This window comes from Stegostoma tigrinum, chromosome 32 (genome assembly GCF_030684315.1).
Source record: "Stegostoma tigrinum isolate sSteTig4 chromosome 32, sSteTig4.hap1, whole genome shotgun sequence".
In the NCBI taxonomy this organism is placed as follows: Eukaryota; Metazoa; Chordata; class Chondrichthyes; order Orectolobiformes; family Stegostomatidae; genus Stegostoma; species Stegostoma tigrinum.
Window position 1 is genome coordinate 6,443,147 of NC_081385.1, and position 15,605 is coordinate 6,458,751.

Sequence of the window (15,605 nt, forward strand, 5' to 3'; positions counted from 1 at the left end):
AGGCTCATTTTGTCAGATCTTCTTGTTTTTTGCAAGTAGCAAACCATGTCTTTATGCCTTGAAATGCTAGCTACATTCTTGCAGTGTGTTCTATCACTTGTGGATGGTAAAAATCTAAATTATAAGCAAATTAGGTCATTGATCTTTTTAACTGCCATTTGGTCCAACAGGTTTATGCTGCCAACTCTCTTCATCTCACACCCCATCAACATATCTTTCTGGTCCAGTCTACTTCATGCCCCTATCTAGTTGCCCCTTACTTGAATCTTGTCTGCTTGCCTCAGCTCTTTCTTGCGATCATGCATTTCATTTCCTGAGTAACTACTCTCTGAAAAAGTAAATTTCTCTTGAATTCGTAATTGAATTTTTTGATAAGTATTTTATGTTCAGTTTTATTTTCAGCAGCAATTGAAAATATTTTTTCCTGTTTGTTCCATCAAACCTTTTGCAGTCTGGAAGACCTCTTCCAATCCACTTCTCAAGTTTCTTTTATTCAGGGAAAGTTGCCTTGACTACTCAAACTTTCCTTTGGTATAAAGTTTCAGTCCAGATCAATGCTAGCATATTTTTCTTACAAATTCTCCAGTATCCCCATATCATTTTTTTTAAAATAATAAAACCATTTTATAATATATAGAAGTAACAAAGGTTCACAGTCTTCTGCATTTAATTAACATTTCATGCAAATGCAAGATCAATTCTTTGATTTTCAATTCTATCCAGCAATGAACACTTTTTTTTAACATTTTGCTGTTCTAGATTTGATAGAAAATTTATCAAACTAGTTAACAATTAAACAGCAAAGTAATAAATGAGTAAGGACACATAACAGCATTGAACTATCTTCCCTTGATCTTCAATGATATGATCATCACTGAATTCCCCCAATATCAACATCTGGCAGTTACCATTAATCAGAAACTGAACCGGAACGGCCAAACAAATACGGTGGTTACAAGATCAGGTCAGATGTTGGGAATCCTGCAAAAGGTAAAGCAGCACTTGTGTCCTCAAACACTATCCAAGGCACAAATTAGAGTGTGATAGAATACTCACCACTTTGTGGATGAGTGCAGCACCAAGGCAATCATGAAACTCAATACCATCCAGGGTCAGAGTACACCACTTGATTGCTCCCTTCAACATTCATCACCTCTACCAGTGATGCACACTGTGTGAGCCATTTACATGATGTGCTGCAACACCTCACTGGGTCTCCTTCTAAATGCCTAGTCTTTGGCTGAGGAGCAAAAACAGAATTCGCTGGTAAAGCTTAGCAGGTCTGGCAGCACCTATGGAGAAAAAAATCAGAGTTAACCTTTCGGGTACAGTTCTGAGGAGGTGTCACCAGACCCGAAACATTGACACTGATGTTTATCTCCACAGATGCTGCCAGACCTGCGAGCTTTTCCAGCAACTGCTGTTTTTGTTCCTGATTTGCAGCATCTGCTGTTCTTTCGGTTTTTATTTAGTCTCTGGTTGAGGTTCCCCAATTGATTACATTTCCAGCCAGGATGTCCCAAATCTTTAAACTCCTGACTGAGAAGCAATGAAGTGGCTCCCCTTCTTCATATGTGTACCTTTTTGGTAGGTAGCGACAAATTAATTTGAAGAAGATTCCATTCACTTGTGGATACCTTTCTTCTAGAACAAATAATTTTTATTTCACGTGGAACCATTGTAACAAGCTTTCCTTGAGTTAACAAAAACATCAGCTTTTTTGATAGTGTGCATGGGACGAAATATCACATATATACCAATGGATTAAGAATAAGAGATTCCAAAAGATAGATATAAGTTAAAATAAAAGATATACAGATTAGTCTCTGAGTCATTCACGAAGAGCCAAAAACAGTTACATTAGTCGAGACCAGGAGCATTGATATTAATAGTTGAACAGTCGATTCCAAGTCTTTGGCTTATTTGCAGATTTGCACATTTGATTCAGTGGTTATCACTGCTGCCTCACAAAGCCAGGCACCCAGGTTTAATTCCACCTTTGGGCGTCTGTCTGTGTGGTGTTTGCATGTTCTCCCTGTATCTGTGTCAGTTTCCTGCAGGCGCTCAGGTTTCCTCCCACAGTCCAAAAGATGCGCAGGCTAGGTGGATTGGCCATGCTAAATTGCCCATAAAGTTCAGGGGTGTGGAGATTAGATGGGTTATGATGGGTCTGGGTGGCATGCTCTGAGGGTCGGTGTGGACTTGTTGGGCCGAAGGGCCTGCTTCTACACTGTAGGGATTCCATGATAAATGAAATTCTTTTCAATGGTGGCTGTCTGGCAGCCATCAGAGCAGGGAGTACCTAACCCTCTTTTACATGCAGTGCAGGGATATTTAATGGTTGTTCTCAAGCTGTGGCCTTGACAGCGCACTAATCTCCATATTAGCAAATCAGGTCATTAACTCTCCCAGACCTGGGACTACCGTTGGTTTTTAACCTTGTTCTCTTGTATATCCTTGGAAGGATAAAACACAACTATGTCTGCAGGTGATAGCTCCCTGCTGTCAGGCAGTGTTTGTAGTATGCCTGTCCTTCCCTTTTAATCTTTGTGGCTATGGTTTGCCTGACTCTGAAAATACGTGATGTGCCATGGGTCCATACAGGGCTCTATCAGGCAATCGCTGAATTTAAATACACTGTCATCTTTTATGTTGGAATTGAATGTTTAAAATGTCCAAAAGTATTTTGGGGTCCTGATCTGTCATCATGACATCTTTTGATCAGAGATAATGGGAACTGCAGATGCTGGAGAATCCAAGATAACAAAGTGTGGAGCTGGATGAACACAGCGGGCCAAGCAGCATTTCAGGAGCACAAAAGCTGACGTTTCGGGCCTAGACCCTTCATCAGAGAGGGGGATGGGGTGAGGGTTCTGGAATAAGTAGGGAGAGAGGGGGAGGCGGACCAAAGATGGAGAGAAAAGAAGATAGGTGGAGAGGAGAGTATAGGTGGGGAGGTAGGGAGGGGATAGGTCAGTCCAGGGAGGACGGACAGGTCATGGAGGCAGGATGAGGTTAGTTGGTAGGAAATGGAGATGTGGCTTGAGGTGGGAGGAGGGGATAGGTGAGAGGAAGAACAGGTTAGGGAGGCGGGGACAAGCTGGGCTGGTTTAGGGCTGCAGTGGGTGAGGGGGAGATTTTGAAGCTTGTGAAGTCTCTGGTAAAGGGTCTTGGCCCGAAACGTCAGCTTTTGTGCTTCTAAGACGCTGCTTGGCCTGCTGTGTTCATCCAGTTCCACACTTTGTTATCCATGACACCTTTTGATATTTTTTTTTTGACTCCATGACCTCGGCCATCTAGAAGGGCAGCTAATGCATGGGAACAACACCAACTGCATGTTCCCCATCCAAGCCACACAGCATAGTGTCGAGGAGCTAGGCTGTTGTTCCTTCGCTGTTAGTGGTTCAAAATCCTGGAACCTCTTTCCTCACAGTTGCATCCCAGAGACTACAGCAGTTTACAAATTTGGCTGACCACAACTTTCTGAAAGGTAATTAGTGAGGGACAACAAATATTTGCCCAGCCAGTGACATCTACATCCTATGGAAGAGAATTTAAAATACTATTTTTCAGACAATGGACTAAAAAATTACAAGGACCTTTCAAGTAAACAATAATTTGCAGTGCACTGGTGGGATAATGGGAACTGCAGATGCTGGAGAATCCAAGATAACAAAGTGTGAAGCTGGATGAACACAGCAGGCCAAGCAGCATCTCAGGAGCACAAAAGCTGACGTTTCGGGCCTAGACCCTTCATCAGCTCTCTGATGAAGGGTCTCGGCCCGAAACATTAGCTTTTGTGCTCCTAAGATGCTGCTTGCCTGCGGTGTTCATCCAGCTTCACACTTTGTTATCTTGGCGCAATAAGTTCTCAGCTTTATTTTCTCTTTATTATCATCTCCTGAAGAGCAGTTTGGCCACTGATTAATATAATGCCACTAGTGATACAACTTGAGGAATTAATAATCCTTTGACACAGATTAGAGGAATCATGCAAATCGTATCTTTATAGCAAACGTTTCAAAGAAAATATCTCCTGAAGTACGTATTCCTGGTGATTCATAGACTCAGACCCATCGAGTCTGCACCGACATAACTGCTGCTAAAAGTTGACTAATCTCAATTTTCTGCACCTGTCCCATATCCTTAAACGTTATGATATTTGAAGTACTCATCTAAACGAGTGTAAAGGATACAAGGTTTCCGGCCTCTGCCACCTTCCCAGGCAGTGCACCCAGATTCTCACCGCGTGCTGAGTGAAAGAGATTTTGCTTTATTTTCATGTGTACTCCATCGCAGAACTACAGTGAAAAGCTTTTACAATGTCTGCCTCTTATGGTGCTAGCTTAGGTACATGTAGCCAGGTACAAACCTTGCATTCAACAGAGGAACAGAAAAGTAGTTTAAAAAATAAAAATCGAAAAAGTTCTGAGGAAGGGTCACTGGACCTGAAACGTTAACTCTGTTTTCCTCCTTCACAGATGCTGCCAGACCTACTGAGCTTTTCCAGCGGCTTTGTTCTTGTTGTTTTTGATTTTAAAAAATAAGTTTGAAATAAGACACTGTTAAATTGACTTTATGGTAAGGTAAAAAAATTTCGAATGTATATTACATTGTAGCAGCTCAGAACACGGCCTCCCCCGATGGTCCGACTGCCTACACCAGACCTCAGTCCAACACCCATCCTCCCTCCAGTCCACTCAGTACTGGCACTCAGCTACTCCAAGGTAAGTTCTGAAACTGCTGCCTCTACACTGACCTCCGCCCAGGACTCACTGCCTGTGCACTACTCCAGGATTCTCTCCCCTCATGCTGCTTCAGAGCTCACTGTCCACGCTCTTTCAGGGCTTGCAGCCCATGTGCTGTTCCAGAGCTTGCTGCCCCAAGCTGCTCTGGGGCTCACTGTCCATGTGCCATTCTGGGGCTCACAGCCCATGTACTGCTCTGGGGCTATCCGTCCGCACGCTGCTCCGGGGTGGGGGAGGTGGTTTTGTTCCCAGAGTGACCAACATTCTCATTGCTCTTTGTACCATTTTGTTATGTGTACTTTGGCTGCTCTATTCTCTTACATGTTCCACATGGTAGACTAATTAGTAAAGTTAGGTCACATGGGATTTAGGATGCGTTGTTAATTGGATACAACAAGTGGCTTAATAGCAGGGATGGAACGTGATGATGGAGGGCTGCTTTTTGGACTGGAGGTCTGTCACCAGTGGAATTTCTTCTGGATCTTCTTTTGTTTGTCATTTATATTAATGATTTGGATGAGAATGTAGAAAGCATGTTTAATAAGTTTGCGGATGGCACCAAAATTGGTGGCATTGTAGACAGTGAAGAAGGTTTTCTAAGATTACAGAGGGATCTTGATCAAATGGGCCAATGGGCTGAAAACGGCAGAATGAGTTCAATCTGGATAAATGTGAGGTATTGTAGTTTGGTACAAAAAACAAGGGTAGGGCTTATACAATCAGTGATAAGGCCTTGGGTAGTGTTGTAGAACAGAGGGGCCTAGGGGTGCAGGTACATAATTCTTTGAAGTTTTCTTCACATACAGACAGCATGGTTGAAAAAGCTTTTGGCATGTTTGCCTTCATTGCTCAGTCCATTGAGTATAGGAGTTGGGACGTTATGTTGAGGTTGTACAGGACATTGGCGAGGCCTTTTCTAGAATGCTGTGTCCAGTTCTGGTCACCCAGTCATAGGAAGGATATTATGAAATTGGAGAGGATCCAGAAGAGATTTATCAGGATGTGTCATGTATGGAAGGTTTGAGTTATAAAGGAACGCTGGGATATTTTTCACTGGAGCATAGGAGGTTGAAAGGCGACAATAATGAGATGTTTAGATGGAGTTAATGGCAGTTGTCTTTTCCCTAGGATAAGGGATTTCAAGACTAGGGGACACATTTTTAAGGTGAGAGGTGAGAGATTTACAAAAGATATATGGGGAAAATATTTTACGAAGAAAGTGGCCCACGTGTGAAATAAACCTTCTGAGGAGGTGATGGATGTGGATACAATTACAACAATTAAGACACATTTGGATCAATACATGAATGGGAAAGGTTTGAAGGGATATGGTCCAGGAGCAGGCAGGTAGGACTAGATTAGTTTGGGATTATGTTCAGCTTTGGTTGGCCCAAAGGGTCTGTTTCCATGCTGACTGACTCTATGACAACAATTGCAAATAAAAATGGTGAAAGCACTTTCTCAACTCCTGAGACCATAGAAGGAAGAATGCATATTCAAGATGTTATTTATTATGACAGTAAAACATAGCAGAATTAGGCCATTCAGCCCATTGACTCTGCTTCACCCTTCAATCATAGCTAATATGTTTCTCAACCCCATTCTCCTGCCTTCTCCCAGTACCTTGATGCCCTTACCAACCACGAACCTTTCCAACTGTGTCTTAAATACACTCAATGACTTGGTCTCCACAGCCCTCTGTGGCAACGAATTCCACAGATTCACCACCCTCTGGCTGAAGAAATTCCTTCTCATTTCAGTTTTAGAGGGTCATCTCTTCACTGTGAGGCTGTGTCCTCAGGCCCTAGACTCTCCTGCCAGTGGAAATATCTTCTCCATGTCCACTCTATTCAGGCGTCTCAGTATTCAGTAAATTTCAATCCGATTCCCTCTCATCCTTCTAAACTCGATTATTATAGAAATTATTTCAAAGTTTTTAAATACATAACCTCTTTCTTTTTAATCTTCTGAGGTAATTCTAATCAAATGACATTTTTGATTGTAAGGTATCTAGTTCATTAATTTTTTAAGAATAATATTTCAATTACATTTTATTTAAAATATGAAGGAAATCAAACCTGAGTTAAGAATATCTCCAAATGAAAAAAATCTTGATATATTTTAACATTTTTTAAACTGCATCAATGTATATTTGCCATGCTGATGGTTTTGAAGTGAATACAATTTATATTATGGCAGTTGTAAGAGCAGGAGAAATGGTGTAGGTAGGAGCAGGCTGTTCAATCCCTGTGAAACCTGCTTCACTTTTGACAAGATCAAAGTCTATCCTGATCCCTATCCCCATGTCACTTAACACCTTTACTGTCTGAAGAAAGTTTGATCCCAGTCTTGAATCTATCTACATGACACCAGGTTATAGTCCAACAGGTTTATTTGAAATCACAAGCTTCTCGAGCACAGCTCCTTTGTCAGGTGATCCGAAAGCATTCAAATAAACCTGTTGGACTAGAACCTGGTGTCGTGTGATTTCTGACCTTGTCCACGCCAGTCCAACAGTGGCACCTCCTCATCGTGGATGTATTTAAAACCGAACATCTAAGATGCAGAATTCCAAAAGTTCATAACCCTAGAGAGAAGAAATCTTTTTTGCCTAATGACAGCGCTTTTATTTTGAGTTTGGGTAACATTACAATAAAAGTTTTCACACTCCAATAAAAGACCATGGTAATTTTGATACAAGATGAGTAATATGAATAAATATATCCCTGTGTTACAGCTACACATAAAATATAACTGTTAGGACAATGCAATGAAGACAGTTATTCTCTATTTCAACACAAACACTCAGCTAGTCAGTTCGACAAAACAAGTTCTTCTATCTGTATAGTATTATTATTTTATCTCAATGGTTACAAACATGCAAACAGGAATAAGAACAGGTTACACGTCCTTTGAGCCTGCTTCACCATTCAATAAAATCATGGCCAACCTGATTTTAACCTCAACTCCACATTCCTGCATGTCCCTGATGATCTTCATCCTCTTGATAATCAAGAACTCATTTAAGGTTTGGTATGGGTTGGCGCTTGAGGAAAGGATTGCCAAAGATTTCCAAGTCACCGAGAGAAACTTAAAAAGAAATCCTCAAAATTTATAGCTCCAATGTTAATTTAGTGTTAAATCAATGTCATTAATTCAGGAAATCTCATCTGTGAAATTATTATTGTCGCAAAAAACCTAAAATCAGAATATTGCTATTTCTCTGTATTTGCTGTGAGGTGTGATAGCTCTTTTTCTCTTTGTAACTAAATTCATATTGCAATCATTAAAAATGAACAAAACAAATCATAATTAAAAAAAACACTATTCAAAATGTGGGCTCATGCTATGGAGCACACGTTTTTGAACTGATTCATTATACAAGCAGGGCGAACAGAGAAGTAATTATTGGTTATGTGGCTTTGGTCTTTTAACCTGCATTGTGTTAAGTGAATCAAACCCGATGACAGGATCAAGGCCCTAGGTGAAATTGTAAAAACATTGGACATGAGTTCAATCAGGAATCATTTGACAATGTGTCTATTGTTTGTCATGTGCATGGTTTGGCGTTCACCAATTCTCAGTTCATCGTTCATACAAATTAATTACTTTATTTGCTGTGGTAAAATGTTTAATTGTGGTAATAGATTGTGGTATTAATACTAAAAATTGTGGTAATAGATAAGTTTACTGCCAATTCCTACATCAAAGTTTCTAGCAGAAAATTTCTTCGGACCCGCCATTTGATTGAGAACAATGTTGACCGTGAAGAAAATTTTTTAACAGAAGTGGAAAATATTTTTCTCATGATTGCATGTTACTCAGTTGGTAGTTCAAGTTGTATAGAGTGGGGGGCTGTGTGATAGACTGTTTAACTGGCACCAGTTATCAGACAACAGTGTAATGAAATTAAAATTATTGAGAAAACTGTCCTGAGTAAAAAGCTGCACAAACTGTGGAATTGAGGCTTTGAAACATATTTCCTAATCTCTGTGTTTTTAAGATTGTGAAGTAAATTCCTCTGTCGTTTTAGGTTGACATTAAATCAGTAATTTTAAAACGCAAATGCAGAATTATATTGGATAAATGTGTTGAGCGTCAATACATGAGTTCTTGCTTCTCCCCACATTCTTCCTGAAGTCACGGGGCATTAAGTTCTTGGGGCAATTTCCTTTCTTTCTGAGCACAATTTTAAATTAATTGATCATTCCACAAGCTCACATCTCTTGTTCAAAAGTTGGACAAGTTTGGCCAGAGTCCGTTGTTGTTTGAAGAATGAAAAACAATCCTAATGAAATGTAGAATTTCCTGAAGGTGTTGATTAGATTCCCAAGAGTGTGGAAACAGGCCATTTGGCCCAACAAGTCCACACCACCCCTGGAAGCATCCCACCCAGGCCCATTTCACCTATAACTTGACTAGGACGGATGTTGAAAAGATGTTTCTCTTTGTGAGACAGACTAGAACCAGAACATTTTAGAATCCCATTTAGGATGAAAATTTGGAGAATTTCTTTATCCCGGAAGATCATGAGTGTTTGGAGCTGCCTTGTACATAGGTACCTAATGAGAACAGTGGATGCAGAACCACTGAATACTTCTAAGATAGAGTTAGATCAATTCTTAAATAACAAGAGATTTAAAGGTTGTCAGGAGTAGTTCAAAAATTGGAGTTGAAGCCACAATGTAGTCCTATAGAACAGCAGAACAGGCTGGGCAGGTAAGAATGACCCACTCCTGCTATTAATTTGTATTTTAATAAATCATTGGCTTGTTTTGCAATTGCAGTGTCTGAAATTAGCAAAATGGGATGGGGGCGGTGGTGTTAGCATGATATGAAAGTCCACTGCCCTTAATTTTAATAAAGACACTTGTCTATAGCTTTTGTAAATGGATTTACTCTGGGCTCAGTGCTAACACAGATGTCTCTGGTAGAAACCCCATGTCAAACCACATTAATGAGTACCAAACGGAAAAAGTTGAGACATCAAAACTGTGATCATCTGCTGTTTCAGATAGATGTAAAACAAAAATCCATAACATTAGCCAAAAAAAGTAAGGAAGTTATGTGCAATATAAAGAACAATGCTTCTCCCACAACAGCATAAATAAAACAGATAATGCTACCATTACAAAGCTGAAGATGATTGTTAATTTCCCTATGTAGCAATATTACTTCATTTTCCACAAGGTACTAATTACATATAAATTCTTATGTTCTCAAAACAGACCACCAAGTTATAGCTTCATCGAATCCCTACACTGTGGAAACAGGCCCTTCAGCCCAATAAGACCCTAGAAGCATCCCACCCTGACCCATCCTCCTATAACCCACCTAAGCTACACATCCCTGAACACTACGGGCAATATGGCACGGCCGATCCACCTAGCCTGCACATCTTTGGACTGTGGGAGGAAACCGGAGGACCTGGAGGAAACCTTCGCAGACACAGGGAGAATGTGCAAACTCCACACAGACAGTCGCCCGAGGGTGGAATTGAACCTGGGTCCCTGGTGGTGTGAGACAGCAGTGTGAACCATTGAGCCACTAATACTAGTACCACACTATACGATGTTAATCTCACCTTCTAAAATGTCCTTTATAAACAATTACAAATTTTAAATGATAAAAGAAGTAATAAAATAATGCAAAAGAACTTACCGGCTGTAAAAAGCAAGAATATCATCAGCAAAATAAAAATTCTGAACATAATGTCACTTTAACTACAAATTATTTCTCCAGATAAAAATCATGGAATTGAATATTTTCAAATGTCGTAGATTTCCTTGACATATTTTTTGAAGCTGGTTGAAAAATAACGAAGAGATGTGATTAGATGTCTCATAGTGGGAAACTGCTTATTTGGAGAGATGTCTACCAGAGCCTTACCAACTCCGTAGTTAGTTGCGAGATTGTTTGTTCGTACAACTTGTATCCCACTTTCACTTAGGTCAGGAGGCCAAGAAACTGAGTGAAGATTCATCGAGTTCTTTATGTGCTATTGCTTCATTGCATTTACTCAATGTTCAATAAAGTTCTGACTCTGCACCTTTTGAAATCATTCAAAGACCGAGGCTTGGCTGCGATTATGCTAAAAAAAGATAAGTGTCAAGCTGATGTGGTCATGCTCACTATTTTGGTGAAGGTGTCACATGTTTAAGGCTTATCTCCTTGATTCTGCAGTGTTATGTTTATCATTAGCATTACTGTACTGGGCAACACAATCCAATCTCAACACTTCCATGCCAAACACTTCACATACTACTGTGTTGCTGTGCACCTCAATATTGTTCCCAAACAGGCTGCTACAGCCTGAGCAACAGTAGCTCAAGTCTAAAGTTATAAAGCATTTGGTGACATTTTTCCATTTCTTAAGTTTTTTTTCTAACACATCAGTCCTTTTTAAGTGAATCATTGGGATTTAGAAAGAGGATATTGAAGTGAACATGCAGTAGGTAAGCCATGTTCTCATTAAATTTACTTGCCCATTGCTTGCTCAATCCTGGACCTTTTTTCCAACAGTATTGCAGGTCTACCAGCACATGGAACTGCAGCGGTTCAAGAAGACAGCTCACTACCATCTTCTCCACAGCAATTAGGGATGGCCAATAAATGTTGGCCCAGTCAACAACATCCATATCTCATCAATGACTTGTTTTTAAATGTACCGCTCAGGGTCTTGTTCCTGCTCCTGTCATATTGTTGAAGCTGGGAAGTTGAGTCAATGGCAGAATCAATCCAAATTGGTCCAACTCTAGCGGTGTTCAAAAGCATACATTTACGGTGCAAGAGAGAAAAATAGGAAAGCTTCTTGGGCCCACACAATTAGGGGCTGGCCTGTCTACAACTGCCGGTGTTACTGCACCATAACCTCTCCTTAAACCCACCACAACACCATCTCTGATGATTTCCTTTGCTGTCTAAGTGTCTGGGCTGCCTGACATTGCAGCAACTGTTAAGCTGCATCTGAAGGTTGGGCTGAAGTAGGATCCTCACTCAGCTCTGGATGTTAGAAGGAACTGGGATTTTTAGTTGTGTTCGGACTTGCAGCTTAAGAATTTGATCGTCCCCATCAGTTCAATATGTCTGAGCCGGGCAAAGTGCAGTGCATTTCACTGTTGAACTGCCAAGTGAAGACATCCCAAGTCAACGGAAGTTGGAATGTGGAGTTGCACCAGAGAAGGGCTTTGTGGGTTTACGGTTAGTGGATGCATGGTCCGTGTGACTTCTTGGACGAGCTGTAATCGAATGAGTGGGTGAGAGAGATTTTCCCAGATTCTTTTTCCCTTATCAGCTATTCTGTTTGTCTCTCACAGGACATTTCACGGTTATGGAGTACATGGGCAGGAAGATGAGATGTTTCAGTGTATTGTGAGCATGGACAAGTCCAATGCTGGTCCTTCCTGCACTTCAATTTCAAATGTTTATATGAAGAATGTGTCAAAATTCTGTCCTATTAAGTATTTTTCCCCTTCCAAACTTAATAAGATGTAGATTATTGTTTACTCATGCTATGTACTTTTGCCATATTTAATAATATTTAATTAAAATTCCATAATTACTCAAATCTATAATATAATTTACTGATGATAATCTCTTAAACACATCAATACAAAATATTTTATTTTTATTTGATAGATTATTAAGATATTTTAAAAGATAATCACAACATTCACATTAAAGTTAGGATAGTAGAATTTGATTTTTGCAGATATTTTTCACAATATTTTCTCTGAGAAACTGTCAACTCATCGGATTTATTTTGCATGCATTATCGACTGAAAATGGTAAGAAATTCTTGTATATATACATGATAAAGGTTAATACACTCCAGTCAGTCCCACTCTGATGATGCATTTAGGTGGGACTGGTTAACCTAGTTTGGAGAAATTATATATTGATTCAAACTGCGTCTATTGCAGTCAGTTGGGTAATTTTCCAAGGCTGTGCTTCTGGTGCGACACCTCATTTAACTGAAGCACAAATCCATCCACAATGTCTGAATAACAATTTTCCACCTGATGGCAGTAGCTGACAGAGCACTTTATGGGCAGAATCAGACATTGGGAAGACTTTATTCAGGGTCGCCCAGTGATTGTTGTGAAACTCCCACTCTGCTCTTTTGCAGGGCAGCATTTTAGCAAATCAGCTCTGCTCTACATGGAATGATACAACACAAAGGAGGCCATTCAGCCCATTGTGGCAGTGCAGGTCATTTGAAATAGCTATCTCACCATTCCCCCTGTTGCCCTGAAAATCTTGGCAGTGAGCTCATAACTACAAGTTAAATCATCTGCTGATCATTCTCATTTTGCAAATGGGGAATCTTATGACAGGACATTTCGCTGATTTTGGTTATTCTGATCTGTAACCGTCTGTTGCGTTGTTACCAAGTCTGAATTGTGCTTCCTCGCTGTATCATACTGAAGCCACATTGTCGTTTTTTATTATTTTGGCATATACAACATCTGGATTCTGCTGCATTACTGTGTCAAGCTGAGATGCTGTTTCAATGTTCTGTACTGGAGCAGAGATAATATTTTCATTACAATTCTGTCTTGCATTGAGTATCTGGATTTTGGAATATACAATGTCCTGATCTTGAGCCTGTGCTGTAAACTTTACAGTGTTTTTGCTGGTTGGCTGTACAATGGAGTAAATGGTATCTTCGTCAGATACCCTTAAAAGGTTCTGCTGCACATTTCCCTAGGGTATAAGTAAAGAAGAAATATTTGTGTTATTTTACTTGATTAAGGCATGATTAACTTGTTAGAGTGGTATACACATTTAGTATCCAATTCCTCTCCCCACAATTTCACCCCATCCCACCACCACCCACAACTGTACCCTTCCTTGCCCGAATACATCTCTTCACGTTGGGCTATAACTCAACTAATATAGAACATATCTGGGGTAATCCATAACTCATAAGGTCTAAAATCACACTGGCCATCAAAACAATAATAGAATTAATGGTGACTTTTAGCTATGATGGGAATATTGGACAAGCCTGACTTGCTAGACTATTAGTTTGACTTCTTTGGCCAAATGAGTTATACTTCACAAACAACACACAACAACTATCTTGCCAAGTAGCTTGCTAGTCGTTTAGCTTAAGAACACAAGTAGGAGGTCGTAGGCCATTCTGTCCCTCAAGCTTCCCTGCCATTCAACAAGATCATGGACAATCTGCCTTTCGTGCCAACTCACTGTAGCCATCAAATCCCTGATATTTCAAAACACCATCTACTGCTGTTTTATATATTCTCGGTATTCCAGGCTCCACAACTCTCTGGGGTAGAGAATTCCAGACCATTGCTACCCCCGAGAGAAGAAATTCTCTCTCATTTTTATCTCAGTTTTAATGCTTATTCTGTAGCCATGACCTCTAGCTCAACTTTTCCCCATTAGCGGAATCATATTTTCAACATCTACCCTTTCAAATCCTATCAAAATCTTCTATGATAACAAAGTGTGGGGCTGGATGAACACAGCAGGGTAAGCAGCATCTCAGGAGCACAAAAGCTGACGTTTCAGGCTTAGACTCTTCTTCAGAAATGGGGGATGGGGAGAGGATTCTGAAATAAATAGGGAGGGGGGGGAGGTGGGCTGGAGATGCATAGAGAAGAAGATAGGTGGAGAGGAGAGTATGGATGGGGAGGAAGGGAGGGAAGAAATATTTGTGTTATTTTACTTGATTAAGGCATGATTAATCCTTATCATTCTGGGGAGGATGGACAGGTCAAAGGGGCAGGATGAGGTTAGTAGGTAGGAGATGGAGGTGCGGCTTGAGGTGGGAGGAGGGAATAGGTGAGAGGAAGAACAGATTAGGCAGGTGGGGACGAGCTGGGCTGGTTTTGGGATGCAGTGTCGGGGAGAAGGGGAGATTTTGAAGCTGGGTCCCCCCTCAGTTTTTCAAACGCTAATGTAGAAAGGTTTCACTTGTTTAGCTGTGCTTAATAAGTCAACTTCTTCACCAAGGAATCAAGCAAGTGAATCCTTTTAGAACCGCCGCCAAAGCCAGTATATCCTTCTTTAAAACAGAGACCAAATGTGTACGCAGTACTCCAGGTGCATCCTCACCAACATCCTGTACTGTTTAGACATGTACTTTTCTGGAAAGGCTGTCTTTATCTCACTATTCCAAGTTATTTTTTGGACCCTCTTTTAAAAAAATCAGAAATCCACAGTACCGAATCCAGGTTAGGTGCTAAGTTTTCTGTACAATGTTGAGATGTATATGCCAACCACGGTAAATGCAGGATTACAGGGATAGGTTGGGGGGTGGGGTGCGGTGCTGAGTCTGGGTGGGATGTCTGGGTTGGCGTGGACTTGATGGGCTGAATGTTACCATAGGGATTCTTTGATTCAAAGGCCACCACTTCATTCGCCTGTTTGAGCATAGAGACTCCAACCGCTGCACACTATAGAGAGTTACAAATCTTTGGATTTCTCACTCCTGAGGGCTGTGGAAGCCACATTGTTCAGTATTGGGTGGGAATATTAATGTGCTAGTTCATAGTGAATATTTTGAAAAGTGGAGCAAATTGAAAGGATCACATGGCTCAAACCAGTGTATATTTCTTATAATCTTGCTCAGGAAAGTCAAACCATTTAACACATCTTTAAATTCAGACAATTCAACAAAATTCCGTCAAAAGTAGGAACGTAAAATTTATTGGTTATCAGATAAAATACCGTTTAATGACTTGCAAGTTTGTAACTGGATGGGTACTCGAACTACAGGAGTGTCGCACTAGTAGTGTCTCAACTTCATATCAATCCAGAGAGGCATATTGTCTCTGACGCTCTTGCTTCTGTCATTTAAGTTAAATTGCTTTCTTGAAAATTAAAAAT

The 15,605-nt window shown here is 40.4% G+C and overlaps 1 protein-coding gene across 3 annotated transcripts in view; it reads right to left on the reverse strand.

Moving 5' to 3' along the window:
• Positions 1–12,440: 12,440 nt before the first annotated feature.
• The window catches only part of LOC125467014 (uncharacterized), a 36,593-nt gene continuing 33,428 nt past the window's right edge, over positions 12,441–15,605 (reverse strand). For all 3 annotated transcript variants that reach the window (XM_059638975.1, XM_048562317.1, XM_048562318.1), the window contains one exon: positions 12,441–13,454. In XM_059638975.1, coding sequence (XP_059494958.1) covers positions 13,167–13,454 — 288 coding nt within the window. In that variant the 3' untranslated portion in view covers positions 12,441–13,166. The remainder of the gene's footprint in view (positions 13,455–15,605) is intronic.